General features: G+C 41.8%; 1 protein-coding gene across 1 annotated transcript in view; it reads left to right on the top strand.

Annotated features, from left to right (window-relative positions):
* PDE6A (phosphodiesterase 6A) overlaps positions 1 to 16,046 on the top strand; it is a 71,952-nt gene that overhangs the window by 21,235 nt on the left and 34,671 nt on the right. The window contains exons 2-6 of the mRNA XM_066591312.1: positions 9,261 to 9,413; positions 10,553 to 10,642; positions 11,474 to 11,614; positions 13,618 to 13,692; positions 15,612 to 15,676. Coding sequence (XP_066447409.1) covers positions 9,261 to 9,413; positions 10,553 to 10,642; positions 11,474 to 11,614; positions 13,618 to 13,692; positions 15,612 to 15,676 — 524 coding nt within the window. The remainder of the gene's footprint in view (positions 1 to 9,260; positions 9,414 to 10,552; positions 10,643 to 11,473; positions 11,615 to 13,617; positions 13,693 to 15,611; positions 15,677 to 16,046) is intronic.

The following is a 16,046-nucleotide window of genomic DNA, read 5'->3' as shown; positions in this document are numbered from 1 at the left end:
TTTGAGACTGTTTTGCACTTAAAACTTAAAACACCAGATAAACTGAGCTGAGAGATAAATACTTAATCAGTCCACTAAGATCAGGTATGGGACAGTTTTATGATGTGTGTTATCTCTCCTTCAACCTGCACACAGAAGGAGATGGAACAATGCCTCTGCAGCGCCACATATTGGATGGCAACATTCTTATAAGTCAATCTCTGAATTTTTATGAAGTTTTTTTAAAAAAAACATTGATTTGGAAGAGGACATCCCTCTTGACCTCCTTCAGACCTTTCATATTCTCCACTTATGCAAGAATCCCAGGCTGAAGTTCATTCCATTCTTGAGGGTATCAAACATGGCCATAAATGTATATTCCCAAATTCTTCTGTGATGCTGAGACTTGAAGTTGCGCTTCAGTATTATAACTCTCATCTGCTCTATACTGTGTCCCTGACCACAAAAATGTTTTGCCTTGGGTAAATCTGTCTTTCCCTCTGTAATTAAGTGGCGATGAGACTACAGATAGGATATGGATCCCCAACACACAGCAAGACTATAAGATCCCTGGGAAATTCACGTTTCACGTCCAATGTTGTTTACCTAATCCGGTGCAGCAAATGTCCTGTTGGGGGGCTTTATATTGGGGAAACAGGCCAAAAAATGAGAGGTAGGATGAGATCTCATCGCCACACAAACATTTTGTACAGTTTTGGATTACAGGGCAAATAGGGCAATGGTTTTGGTTGGTGTCGGTTTTGGGTCATTTTCTTTTTTATGTATATATTTTTATTTTATTCTGTAGTTTTTTTACCTTATTTTTGTAAGTATTTATTTACCATCTATGTCCCCCATGATGTCATATAAGACCTTTGGGGGTCATTCACATGGGCATTATTTTATTTCAAACTTCTCCACTGTAGCTGGGGCTTCCATAGGAGACCCATGTGATTGTTCTCAACAAGAGAAACCAAATAATCTTGTAGATATGATACCTTTTAATGGCTAACAAAAATACATGATGTTATAGCAAAATTTCAAACCTACTCAGGGTTCTTTCTCAGTAGGAGAACAATCACATGGGGCTCCTATGGATTCATTAAAGGGGTTGTCCCGAGGCAGCAAGTGGGTCTGTACACTTCTGCATGGCCATAATAATGCACTTTGTAATGTACATTGTGCATTAATTATGAGCCATGCAGAAGTTATAAAAAGTTTTATACTTACCTGTTCCGTTGCTGGCGTCCTCGTCTCCATGGTGCCGACTAATTTTCGCCCTCCGATGGCCAAATTAGCCGCGCTTGCGCAGTCCGGGTCTTCTGCAGTCTTCTATGGGGCTCCGTGTAGCTCCGTGTAGCTCCGCCCCGTCACGTGCCGATTCCAGCCAATCAGGAGGCTGGAATCGGCAATGGACCGCACAGAAGAGCTGCGGTCCACGGAGGAAGAGGCCATCTTCAGCGGTGAGTAGAGAAGTCACCGGAGCGCGGGGATTCAGGTAAGCGCTCCGGTGAGCTTTCTTTACCTCCCTGCATCGGGGTTGTCTCGCGCCGAACGGGGGGGGGGTTGAAAAAAAAAAAAACCCGTTTCGGCGCGGGACAACCCCTTTAAGTGCTTTCATGTAGTTGTCTAAGATTGCTAAGATTTGCATGCTAGTCTTGTGCAGTACATTTATGGTAAAGCATTAAAAAGCCCATCCCAGGATGATGACTGCAATCTATATACAGTATGTAGGTATCCATGCTCAGGAGCCATTTGATGTAGCCTTGCCGCTCACTGTTCCTCACTTTTGTTGGTTCCTCGTTGTCTCATTCTCTCTGCTTGTGCAGCTCAGCACTCCTCTTCGCTGCTATATATTTGAGGATGCACCAAGAGTTCACAGGACTTAAGTTTGGAATTTGTTACATCAAGATTTTGCCTCTTCATGAAACCATCATCATGGAACCTCAGTAGATGATTAATGAAAAAGTTTACACTTTACAAAGTAGGCTACTGTGTTTGATTGACATATGGTAACTTCTTCCCACTTGAGTAGATGTAGATGATGTGAAGCATGAAGTTTTTTTTACAGGATTAACCAAGAAAAAATTACTCCAGTATCACACTCTTATAAAAGCTCTCTAAAAAAAGCTTTGTTGCCCATAGCAACCAATCACAGCACAGCTTACATTTTACCTCAACAGTGTAAGAAAAGAAAGCTTTGTTGTGATTGATTGCTATGGGCAACAATGGCAGATTTTCTTTTAGACAGCTTTCATAAGTGTGTTGTGCTAGGCTACTTTTCCGTGGCCCACTCTGTAGATGCTATGGTGATGATGAGTGACTGTGAGGCATAGCAGGTAGTACAACATAATATAAGATAGTATATATACATCTTAGCCTGATGTGGTATGGTTTGTCATCAAATAAAGTAAGCCGGCACCACACTCTTTTGAAAGCTGTCTAAAAGAAAATCTGTCTTTGTTGCCCATAGCAACCAATCAAAGCGCAGCTTTAATTTCTTATATTGTTGAGGTATAATGAAAGTTGTGCTGTGATTGGTTGCTATGGGCAAAGTTGTTTTGATAAGAAACCACACCACATCATTGTAAGACAGGGGTGTCAAACTCATTTTCAATGAGGGTCTTCTGCTTCAATTTTTCTCTCATTAGACATTTTGGCATTCAAATTGTTCCAGCAGAGATGTAATGGTGCATCACCTAAGTAAAAGACCAAGATGTCCTTTAGGACCAGGTTATATAATAATCAGCCGCTTCCATCTCTTTAGCACCAAGCTATGGCCCAAATAATGCCTGCCTTTGTGCTCTGCATAGTCAGAAGAGGTGCTGACAGTTCTCCAACATACTCAGTAGCTCCCGGCTTACTGGTTACCCTTTATACAATTGGGGATGAAAATATAATGGCGCCCGGTGTGTTGATGACAGCAGTGATCTGTGGCTAAACCTCCAGGCCATCTTGTGGAGGTGAGACCAAGACTGGAGAGATAGGACGAATTGGTGAGGGGAAGACCCAACCACAGCATGCAGGAACTCCTGTCAAATCTGGAAGTCCTGCTGCTCTGGCGCTGCATGTAAAAACCTGATTCAGGCCCAATGTCCACAGGCGGATTTGATTTGCGGAATCCGCACATGAGATCCGCAAATCAAGCCGACCATAGGGAAGGATTGGGTGTCCACACTGCATTTAACACCTGTGGATTTGTTTTTATTTGATTTGCGGATGCCACACACGGATAATAAATCGCAGCATGCTCCATTTTACAGTGGATCATACTCCATTCTTCGCAGCATGCCCCATTCATCTCTATGGGACCTTACGATCCGCAGTACATCCGCAAATCCATTTGCGGATTCACTTCGGACTTGACGGTTAAAATCAATTTGGGAGGTAGGGTTGTGGATTTTTTGCGCGTAGATGATCCGCAGTGCATCCGCGTGAAAAAAAACCCCGCAATCCACGATCTCCTGCAAGTAATAAGAAATCTATTTAATGACGACTCGCAGTGCATCTGCTATGGAAATCCATATGAAAATTCTGCACATGCTGTGGACATGAGGCCTCAGATTTTTACATGCATCGGACATCGTAGGCCATGTAAAATCAGGTGGCGGGCTGAATTTGGTCTGTGGGCCTTATGTTTGACATATGTGGTCTTAAGATATATATACATGTGTGTGTATATATATATATATATATATATATATATATATAAGATAATGGAAATTTGCTTAATAATAGTGTGAAAATATCTTGTAGTACAGCAGTCAATATTTTGTTATATAAAAATGACAACTGTTTCCCTTAATTGATGGTCCTCTGTAGTGATAAGGGATTAGTGGAATATTCGGTTCATATCGGTATTAGGCCGATTTCATGAAAATCTTTGTGAATCGGGATGGTCGATTCTGACTCCCATTAAAGTCAACGAGAGTAAAAGTTCGGTTCACTAATTTGCCCTCCAAAATGTCTCCAATGTGTGAAAGCCCCTCAAATTGCATGGGATTATTGTCACACATCTAGGGAAGACTGTTCTCCTTCCAAAAGTTGGTCAAAATAGTGTAAAATGGTGTAGGGGGTCAATCATAGCACAGAGTTTTCACTGAAAACAAAATAAAGCCCACATAAGATGTGCTGCTTGTTTTAAAAGCAATGTGATAAATTTTACAAGGACAAATTCTACAAGGTGAACACAACACTCAAGCACGGGCCTACTCAAAGGAACCGCTGTACAGCTACCACAAATTACACCTGATGTTGGTGCTGCAACTAGTAGTAGCTGTGGGTGACAGTACAGGTCTTATGTTTGTCTACGATACCCTACTCTCTATATGAGCATCGTGCTACCATGCAACATCCACCTCTTACTCCCCCCTGCAAGCTGCTATTATGACTCTCCCTGTCTGTCCATGTTGGGCCAAGCACCGCAGCCTCTTCTGCCTCCTCTTCCTCTTTCTTAACCTTATCCTTCTGACTGGACTGTATGTCATAGAGAGCACTGGGAGCTGGCACCTCTATTTCCACATGGTCCTGAGTACACATTGCCTGTAGAGTGCTAACCACATGCACTGACCCACCTTCCTCTTCGGAGGAAAGAAATGGTTGGGCATCATTGCATTCAATGTCTAGGTCTTCTCCTGGTTGTTTGGACTACCGGTTGACATCCATGACACTGAATGATTAAACAGTTCCTCAGACTGACCCTTGTGGACTGCTTTGTAGGATGTGGGGAATTTGGCATGGGGTAAAGTAGAGAGGGGATACTGATGCTCATGGCTGATGGCAAACTGATTACTGTGTGCCTGCCACTGGGAGGAAGAAGAGGTCGGGATACTTGATGCAGGCTGTGTGAGCCACTTTATGGCATGTTCTGTGTGCTGCAGATTTAATCCACAGACAGAATCACATCTCAGGAATAGCAGTGGGCTTGCCTAACTTACTGCAGAACATGGAGCTGCTGCTTCAATGGGAGCCATTTAAAGTGCCAACTTGGTCCGTCCTCTACCACCTCCACCACTACCACTACCAACAAGTCTCCTACCCCTTGCTTTCTTCATGTTTCCTTTTTATTTATGTTTTTTTATTTACTTTTTAGTGTAGTTTTATGTAACTTATCAACAAACTTTGTAGTTTGTAGAAAACCACTGCAAGCTGCGTAAGGCCTGCAAATAATAGTGGCTGGACTGGCGATTTGAATGACGTTTGGGGCTATTGACATGCACTGTGTGTATTTGCTGTTTCCCTGTTTGGGTTTCTTTTTGTTCTATTTTAACAAAAGAAATATTACCAACTACATAAGGCAGAATACCTGGGCGACATGACATATGAGAACAGAAGGGCACATAGTACAGTTTGTATATTTGTGCAATGTCTCTATTTGATGCAGCATAATTGAATTCCCCAAACCCCACTGCTGGCTGCATATGGACTGCAAATAATCCATAGTGACCAGACTGGCAACTTTGAATGGTGTCTGAGGCCACAAACAGACAAAATATGCTTTGGTTGTGGGGAATATTGTAGTTATCTGTCTTCTTTGCTGCTATATACGTTGACAGCAGCAGAAATATACCCTCTCCCAATGTACAGACCACGTTTTGTATACGCATATAAACGTGATGCAACAACATTCTCTGTTCTCTCCAACGGAACTCTGTTTAAGTTCTCTGCTGGTATACAAGCATTCACACCAGCAGCTATATATCATCTGTGGAATATCTTGCCCTACTAACAGCAGACCACGTTTTATATAGGCATATAAACATGATGCAGCTTCTTACTGTAGTTCTTTCAATAGAGCCTCGCTATACAAGATTTCACACCAGCAGCAATATATCCTCTGCAGAGTATCTGGCCATAATAACAGACCACATGTTATACAGGCATATAAACATTATGCAGCTTCTCTGTCCTTTGCTCAACTGTAAAATGTCCACTTGTTACACCGTGCCTATGTTATATATACCTACGTCATGTGATGCAGGTATCCAATAAAACTGCTGCCCATATGCAACACGGAGGACACATTTGGTGACATCAGCAAGGTGCCATGGCTGCCAATTGGCTGCAAGTTAACCTCTGCAGCAGGCATTATGAGAAATTTGATTTTCGTGCAATTTTTGACAAAAATCTGTTCAAACTTACACAATTTGATTTTGCTAAAATTGGGGCAATTTTATTGGCAATCTGATCAAGATGAGCAACACTAGTCTTCTGTCACAATAGGGGCACAGCTTTAGGGGGTGCAGAGGTAGCAGTTGCTACCAAGCCGTAAGGCTCCTCTATCATATAAGAAAACACCAGTATTATAAATGACACATGGTAGGTAGGAGCCTTGTTACCGAATTTGCATTTGAGCCCAAGAGCCTCTAGCGATATAAAGCAGTTAGGCCGGCTGTCCACGGGCGATGCGGTATTCCACGGTGAAGCACCGCCGCGGGAGCCGCCACCCAGGAGCAGGAGCAGCCGGCGAATCTCCGCCGGTCAGCCTTATCTAATAGATAGGCTGACCGCGGAGAATCGGGGCAATTCGCAGCATGCTGCGAATTGCCTACCGTGAGCAGAGAATCGCAATGATTCTCCACTTGTGGACAGGTGCCGGCGCTTTCCATAGCAATGCTATCCCATGCCATCCTAGGGTATCCACTTCTGAGACTGTGCTGACTAGGGTGGCATGCTACATATTTGGTTAACCTGTGCTTGTGTAACCTACTTTTGCAATGGGATTCATGGCCTACCATTTTCCAGGAACCCTTAGATGATGTTCTGTCTGTAACGGTTCATGGTCTCGGCGTCATCTTGTCTCACCTGCTGAGTTGATGCTCACAGCCTATTGCCAGCCTATCTCAGCTGCCATATTACTAGGACTACTTCTAGTGTAATGGCCTGTAGACCCTGCAACAAAGACCAGATTCCAACTGGTAGGGTGAAAGAGTGAAGACTGGGGTTCCTCAAGTGTCACCTCTTGATTTGGCTGTGTTTGGCATAGCGGGTCCACATCTGCTGATCCTGACACTTTCGCATTACATATCCCATCTCCCTCCTCTTACTTCTTTACAAATACAATACCTGGTGCTTGAAATAAAAGGCTATAAAAATTTACTCTAATTTTGAGGGACTTTAGATTTTTGGGAACTTGTGGCAAGTAGATCAACCTGGCCTGTCCTAAGCTATACTGTATCTGTTAACTATTTGACCAAGGTCCTTGAAAAGACCCTGGTTTTCTCCTAAGTATTGATTCTCAACATGCCCCTATTTCCTCTTACCTATGGCTCAACCTCACTGAACATACTTACCACTATGTTTTAGTAAGGTTCTCCTTACCGATTCACCATTTACCCATTTTAAGTTTTCCCTTTGAACCTCAATAATTCATTAGTTTATTGCTTATGCCCAAATGTTGAGATTTTATTCCGTATTGGTGTTAGACTCATCCAGTGTTAATAAAGAAGTACTATTGGCAAACCAAACAAAATACAATTTCAAGCTTTCAGGGCACAAAGATCCCTCCCTGCCCAGAAAGGCTGCAATTATTACTTTTCCTAGCTTGTCAATCAATGTATTGTGCCCCATATGTATATTGTAGACATGAAGGGAAAATATATACAGCAGTTTATTCTTAAAGCTTGCACATATAAGCTTTAGGCTTATGAGATTTCAGACAGATACAGTATGCACAAAATGATTTGGCAACAAAACAGGATAAGAATTAAGGTTATCATGACCTGCTGGAAGGGAAGGAACTAAAAAGTCATCAAATCAAAGACATTACCAATACAGATGTAACAAAGGTTAACTTGACACTTAACTCTTTCCAATCCACTGTCTGATGTCTAAAGACATTATGATTTAAAGCTGTACAGCTCCGATGTTGGAAGACATCTGTTGGGGTTCTCTTACTGTATATTGCCAGCCTCTCTGCTGTCGGAGCCTATCCAACGTGTCACCTCATGCAGTACTGGCTTTAGCCAGCAGATAGCGCCATTGTATAACAGCAGAAAAAGAGTAAGCCCCCTAGAAAAACCAGGATACAAATTGGATTGGAAAGAGTTACCATGTTAAACTATGGCACAGAACTTTTTCTTGCCCTTTCAATAACTTTTCAAAGACTTTCAACGTGTTGCTGCAAGTTATCAGCATTAAGTTATACTTTGCTAAATCTATACATAGATAGATGCCAGTTATGAGCTGCTCTAAGTCAAGTCAGAAGTCCCATTAATGCAAGGCTTCTCTCAATGGGTGCCCTTTTTTCCCCAAATGTATGGAAAGTACATGGCAGGCAGGGTCGCTTGATGAAGGTTCCCCTTGCAGTAGTAGTGTTTATATGTGAACAAAGGCAATGTTTATACTGATGTGACATTAAATTGTCCTTCCAGTATGCTGATAGGGCATTGTTTGTATAGCAACAATATACTGTCTGAAAATGACTATTTATGACTTGTCTGCTTAGATGCTGCAAGTCATTTACCTGTAAATTACATCAGACGTTGAGCTAGATGAGTCAATTACTTACAAACCATTTATTAAAAGGCGATTTCAATCAGATACTGGTGTCACGAGGATGAACTTGCACTTTCTAGATTCCGGACGGCTTCATTTAAATTCAAAATATTTGAAAGTTTTAAAAAAGAAAGTTTTAGTAAAGAAAAAGTGGATGCATTCTGCCATCTGCTGGTAGCAAGTGGTTTTGCAATAAGTGACACTGGTTTGGTTAGATACCGTACCGTAGTAAGCAATATTTTTAATTTTTTTTAAATATTAGAGAAGGAAATCTGCATGAAATATGTAACCTGACATAATCAGAACTGAGGTAGTTAATCATCTACATTGCATTGACTTCACCGGGGGAGCTCTAAACCCATTCACTCATAGTTTAATTTTAAGGTAGTCTGCCAAGGACACCATTACCATATCAAAATGAAAGTTCACAATGTTCTGTTCCATAAGTGCTTCTCTTCAGCAGCCATGAGCGATATATGCTTGGAATAGATGCAGAGTCATGCCCACTGCCAGGGTGGCACCTCTAGTAATCTGCAGGCTCTGAGTGGCTACAAAATGTATTCAGTTGACTTTTTGGAATCACTGTGAGCCACTTGTTGCAAGTGAATATTGAGCTATTCAACAGCAAGTTCTATTGCTTTGTTAACATTCTTTCTCCTCTCTTGCTTCCATATTCTTGATGTTTTAGGCTGTGAAGTAATGTACAAACCTTTTAAGATTTTATGCAAAGTTAACAAACAAAAAAGCTATAATACATGTTTCTCAACATGAATCCTTTTCCTTAGGACACCCACTTTTGCAGTTTTGTAGATAACCTTACAGAATATGAAACAAAGAGCATATTGGCCGCCCCTGTGATGAATGGAAAAGATGTAGTGTCTGTACTAATGGCTGTTAACAAAAATGATGGCAACAGTTTTACTAAGAGAGATGAAGAGGTAAGGACTATCAGTTATACATGGACTACATCAGTCTCTATTCTGTACGTTGTGTGATTAATGTCATTCTATATAAATGTACACTGATTAACATTAAAACCACTGACAAAGTGAATAACATTGATTATCTTGGGAAAGTGGCACCTGTCAAAGGGCGGAATATATTAGGCAGCAAGTCGACACTCGGTTCTTAAAGTTGATATGTTGGAACCAGGAGAAAGGGGCAAGTGTAAGGATGCAAACAATTTTTACAAGGGCCAAACAGGTGAATGGATCAGAGCATCTGCAAAATGGCAGGTCTTCTAGGGTGTTCCTGATATGGAGTGGTTGGTATCTACCAAAAGTGGTCCAAAGAAGGACGGTCAGTGAACTAACAACAGCCCAAAATCTCAATGATACACGTGGGCAGTGAAGTATAGGGGATGCAGTTGCACCTGGGCCCAGGAGCCTTAAGGGGCTTATAAAGCCACTTTTCTCCCTATAGGGGGCACAGTACTATGAATAAAGCATTATAGTTGGGGCCTTGTTACAGGTTTTGCATGGAGGCTCAGAAGCTTCAAGTTACACGTCTGGAGTGAAGGTTAGCCTACTTGGTCAGATCCAACATAAGAGCTACTGTAGCACAAACTTCAGAAAAAGTTACTGCAGGCTATCATAGAAAGGCGCCAGAACACACAGTGCATTGCAGCTTGGTCTGTATGGGGCAGCGTAGCCACAGAACAGTAAAAGTGTCCATTCTGACCTATGTCTACTACTGACACTTTCTGAGATGGGAACATGAACATCAGAAACTGGACTATGATGCAGTGGAAGAAGGTAGCCTAGGTGACTTTAACGCTTTGGGCAATTAATGTGTTTGTGTTAAGACCACCTACTTATATGAATGCTATATATGTAAAGAAGGGACATATAGTGCTGAGCTACAAGACAGCTTCACTTTCAAAACCGTTGCATGAATGTGGATTAGTGTTGACCCACAAGCTAAGAAAGGCAAATTGTTGCTATGCATAGCATTTGCAAAAACTTTATGGTAGATGCAGTTCACACATAATTGAGATGAGAAAAACAAAAATCTTATTTTCTACAAAATATTTATTCTCGCTAAAGTGGAATTTGACATAGTATATATTTTTTTTCAGATGTTTCATAAGTACCTCAATTTTGCCAACTTGGTACTCAAGGTGTATCATCTATCCTACCTTCACAATTGTGAAACTAGAAGAGGGCAGGTATGTAAACATTGGGTTGATGCAATATTAATGGGTAGGCATAATTAAAGAGTGAAAACAAAACAGTAAAGGCATTGTCTTGCCTTATAGGGGACATCCTATAGAGAGTCCTTTCCCCATTTAGGACCTCCCCTTTATTAGCCACAGTGGAAAACTGCTAAAATTGGTGGGTCTTTTGATTAATAAATTTGGTGGCCTAGCTTAATTGGGTTGTCCCGCGCCGAAACGGGTTTTTTTTTTTTTTCAATAGCCCCCCGTTCGACGCGAGACAAACCCAATGCAGGGGTTAAAAATAAAAACGGGACAGTGCTTACCTGAATCCCCGCGCTCCGGTGACTTCTTACTTACCTGGTGAAGATGGCCGCCGGGATCTTCTCCCTCGGTGGACCGCAGCTCTTCTGTGCGGTCCATTGCCGATTCCAGCCTCCTGATTGGCTGGAATCGGCACGTGACAGGGCGGAGCTACGAGGAGCCGCTCTCCGGCACGAGCGGCCCCATTGAGGAAAGAAGAAGACCGGACTGCGCAAGCGCGTCTAATCGGGCGATTAGACGCTGAAAATTAGACGGCACCATGGGAACGAGGACGCCAGCAACGGAGCAGGTAAGTGAAAAACTTCTTATAACTTCTGTATGGCTCATAATTAATGCACAATGTACATTACAAAGTGCATTAATATGGCCATACAGAAGTGTATAACCCCAATTGCTTTCGCGGGACAACCCCTCTAATACCACATTTTCACTCTAGCGGCCGTGCAGAAATGTGCCAACTTTGATGTATGAATCTAAGAAATACTTTCAATTTGTAATGCTTTTTTCTCTTTTCCATAGATACTGTTGTGGTCAGCCAGCAAGGTCTTTGAGGAGCTTACTGACATTGAGAGACAGTTTCACAAAGCCCTTTATACAGTCCGCGCCTTCCTTAACTGTGAAAGATACTCCGTGGGGCTTCTTGACATGACTAAGACAAAGGTGCTTTGACTCATAAAAAATTGTGTATGTTCATTAAGGCTGGGCTCACACGAACGTATGGTAAAACGTTGTGTTTTACCGGGGTGTATAATGGCTTATCGGTGCGTATTGTTGCGGTTTTTGCCTGCGCATGACCACTTATTTCACACACTGTCCTGCACTGGTTTCTTCTTTCTTTTTGACTTTCCTTCTATTGTCTCTTAGTGACGTTGTGTAGAAATGTTGCAATTTGCCATGTAATTGCGTATGTACAGCGTTTTCATACGCACCCATAGAGAACAATAGGGCTGTATCGTGCGTAATACGCGGTAAAATAGAACATCCTGCCTTCTTTTTTTATGGGAGTATCATACGCAATGAATATACACAAGTGTGAGTGGAACAGCGAAAATCAATGTATGTGAATTACGTCATGCATGCAATATGCAATTCCAATACGGTCGTGTGAGCCCGGCCTTACACTGCTTTATGTAGTATTTTTATTTATTTGTCACTAGCTGTACACATATACATTTTAATGTGATTCTTCTTATAAGCTTTCAACATGAACTTGTTTCCAGATAGTGAAATAAACGTTTAGCCCCTGGGCACAAAGCGCAGTACATTTACAGCACCCTGCTTTGAGGGCAGCATAAGGTAGTGACAGTCTCGCTGATTACAGTGATATGTCTGCTGGGTGTATCTGTGCAGCAGTTTGGGAGAAACTTATCAGTAGCAGCACATGCATAGTGCACTACAAGAAGTAGTCCTCGATATTCATGAACTGCAGATAGCCCCACCCATATCATACTCACTGATTGACTGTTGTCTGCCTATTCTATTACTGTGTATAGATAGACAGCTCTCAGTTAGTGACTGTAGGACAGGATGGGCTGCAGCTGGACATCAATGACTAGCTTTCTGTGTGATTGGTACTACCAAAATGCAAGTTTCTCCCAAACTACTGCTCAGATACATACAGCACTGTAATCGGCGTGCCTATTACTACCTTATGCCGCTCTTAGTGAGGTCTGCTGAACCATGGAGACAGATTCCCTTTAATGCCTGGTGCTGTAAATAAATGGCGCAGACATGATGTGGGTGTCACCAGTAACTGGAGTCAGCTGTATATTAGTAAATTCCGCAAGGAGTGGGTGTAAAAAAAAGGATATGAAGAATTCTTGAATTATCAAGTCAAGCTCTGGATCCAAATTCCATACTGATCTTGTGGAGAGATTTAAACAAGCTGTTTCATGCAAGATATGGCTCAGTAAAACAAAATCATCCAGAGACCAATAGAAAATAAATATCCCCAGTAAACGTCACATATTAATGGACAGTGATAAGAAACATCCGCTGGAAGTTGTTTCCGCCAAAGGCGGGTTTACTATGTAGTAGAACCATGGGTTACTTAAACTTTCCACCAAAAGAAATGACACATCTGTGAATGATTAGTTTAAAAACTAATTAGCTATTGTTCTCTTTGTTCAGTAACATCACTTTTATCTTTATAGATTGTTTAGAGGTGGAAAGACTACTCACTTTACATGGGGTGTCTTTACTGTTCATGACACTTAGCCCCTGCTGCTGATGTCATTACTCTGATGATTTCATTGGTTACCAGTTGCCCCCCTTTCTTCTTAAGCAGTGTCAAAGGCAAAGTAGAGCTGAAGAATAAGGCCAAAAGATCCTAGTGAATTCCTCAATAACATTCACAATGTAACTTTTTTACAGAAATTAGAATTTTTTGTAAAACAATTTTTTTTTAAATCTATATAATTCATATAGAATACTTTAACATCTATTCTGTATAAATTTAAAATATACAGTGGTAAGCAGTCATTGCCTTCCTAGCCATGTGTGAATGCTATGCTTCGCTGCATATTTTCACAAAATTTAACCTTTAGCGCATAGTCTTCTATACAAATTGTTGGCATTTAGGCATTAGAACACAGGAACAATTTTAGTATTTGCCTCTAGTGTGTAACTATCACAATTTTACTGATACTCTTCTCTTTCTGCAGGAATTCTTTGATCTGTGGCCAGTGCTAATGGGTGAAGTGCCCCCATATGATGGACCAAGGACACCAGATGGCAGAGTACGGCATCAGGCTCAGAATTATATTTTATGCTTCCCTATTCCAAATGCTTCCTTCCCAACTTCCACTGCTATCCTGACCTTCTTCAGTTGTAAACCCCATAAATATTGAACATTAAAACCTAGTAGTAGTACCGGGTTACCACAGACAGATTAGATTAGAATATTTACAACACAATGTCATGGTGTAGTGGCTGTGACACTATTATGAGGGCCGCGAGACAGAAGCAAGTCTGGGCTGATGTGATTGTGGTGGCGTCCCATGCGCCCAATTATTTGGTGTTGTACACTGATGTATTAACATCTATGTGTTGTGTGAGGTTTGATTGGTTGGCAGGCAGGTGGATTGCTATTTACATCTGTCAGTAGTCATCCCCCTTTCCATCTAGGAACAATCTAGATAGTCCCCAGGTTCAAGACATGGGGCTGCCCTTATCAGGGCAATTACCCTGCTTTTAGGCAGGGGTTTCCTGTATTAGTATGATAGGGTGAGATTTCCTGTTTTCCCCTTAATTTTGTTATTAATCATTTTGTTCTCCGAGTTATAACTAGTGTGTATATTGCTCCTTTTGGACACCTATTACATCCGATCCAATGTTTTTGGTGTCCAGCTTGAGTGTAACAGTTGTACTGTAATGCTAAATTAGTGTGTGAGCTTGTAATTACATCCTCAGAGTGCTACTCTGGAGACTGCAATATAGGGTACCATTATGATAATGGACATTAGTGGACATCCATGTTGTGACTAGCGATGTCCATTAAGTAGTACCAATAAGATCTGTCAGTGTTTTGCAAGCTTTGAAGCTCCAACTTCAAAAGAATTAAAAAGGTGAGGAAGTTGCATATTCACCAATGTGCCTCATAGCTTTCTCTTAGACTTTTAGTGTTTGTTTAATGGGTCATGTTTAGCCCACTAATTCATGTGGTATGTTTAGGACACATTAAACACACATGTCTAACTTACCTCTAGGACAACAGTTAATAACCAGGGGTTTCAGGTAACAGACCTGCAGCGATTAAAGGGTTGTACCAAGAATGCAAGTTATTCACTGCCCATAGAATAGGGGATAACTTGCAATCTTGGTAAAACCTCTTTTAGGCTGCTACACATGGCAAAGCCGGATTCCACATGCGAGAGCCTGCAGTAGAATCCGACCCTGGCAGCAGGAGCATCCATGCGTACCTGTAGTTTCTTTGCCTTTTCTGTACTGCAGATGGTCCGCACGGCTCGCCGTCGGACATGAGCAGTACAGCTTTTTTTTCTAACTTCTGCTTTTACCGCGTAATCGCCTAGTGGTGACACAGAATCCGCGACCCATCTGCAATGTCAATTATGGAAAGGCTGCGGGTTGGAGGGCTTCCATTGACTTCAATGGAAGCCGTCCGTGTGGAATCTGCGCAAAAATGGAGCATGCTGTGATTTTTCCTCCACTTGCGAAGATGGCAATTAGTTTCTGCAAGTGTGCAGGAAGAAGCATTTTTCCATAGCATGCTGTGAACAGCATTTGCTGCGGATCCGCAGTGCGGACGTCCGCTGCGGGTTCCGCAGCAAAACGCCTCCCGTGTGCAGGTGGCCTAACTGATTGCTGTTCTGGCATCATTACATGTAACAAGTTCCTGATATGTAAAAATGGGATTGGAAAATTAATAAACGGAATAGAATAAATAATTCATCTAGTACAATTCCAGTAATCCTGAGCCCCCTGGCCCCAGATATACGTGAATACAAATGTATTAGCCTACAAGCATTGGGCCACCATGTACTGAATTATCAAAATCCATCATCTTATTCTCCAGCTAAACATTAATTTTATATTCCACGTTTGTTTACCTCTATCTCCAGTAACAATTACAGCCAAAAATGTTATTTGGAAGATTACTATTAAACTTGTTTTTCATTCTTTAACATTCTTTCACCAGGAAATATCATTTTATAAAGTGATCGACTATATATTGCACGGAAAAGAAGAGATTAAAGTTATTCCGTAAGTTTTAATGAAATTGGCTTCATACAATTTTATCATGACTAAAGGGTTTTATGGTACAGCAGTAGATTTCACTTGACATGTCTATATGCAATTGTATCCATTATATAATCCAAAATATTACTACTCGAGCCTGCTGGATAACTTAGAGCTCAGTCACATGGGCGCATCGGCACCCGTGTTACTGCAGGAAGGAGACGGCCGTACCTCAAGACGGACGTCTCTCTGCAGCGCCGGGAGAAAGAACATGTGACTGGCTTCATTGCCGGTCATGTGTTCTTTCTTCAGCGCTGCAGAGAGACGTCCGTCTTCAGGTACGGCCGTCTTCCTCCTGCAGTAACGGCTCAGTCACACGGGCGCATCCGCGCCA

The sequence above is a fragment of the Eleutherodactylus coqui genome, chromosome 2 (genome assembly GCF_035609145.1).
Source record: "Eleutherodactylus coqui strain aEleCoq1 chromosome 2, aEleCoq1.hap1, whole genome shotgun sequence".
Classification (NCBI taxonomy): Eukaryota; Metazoa; Chordata; class Amphibia; order Anura; family Eleutherodactylidae; genus Eleutherodactylus; species Eleutherodactylus coqui.
This window is presented reverse-complemented; position numbering and strand designations above follow the sequence as displayed.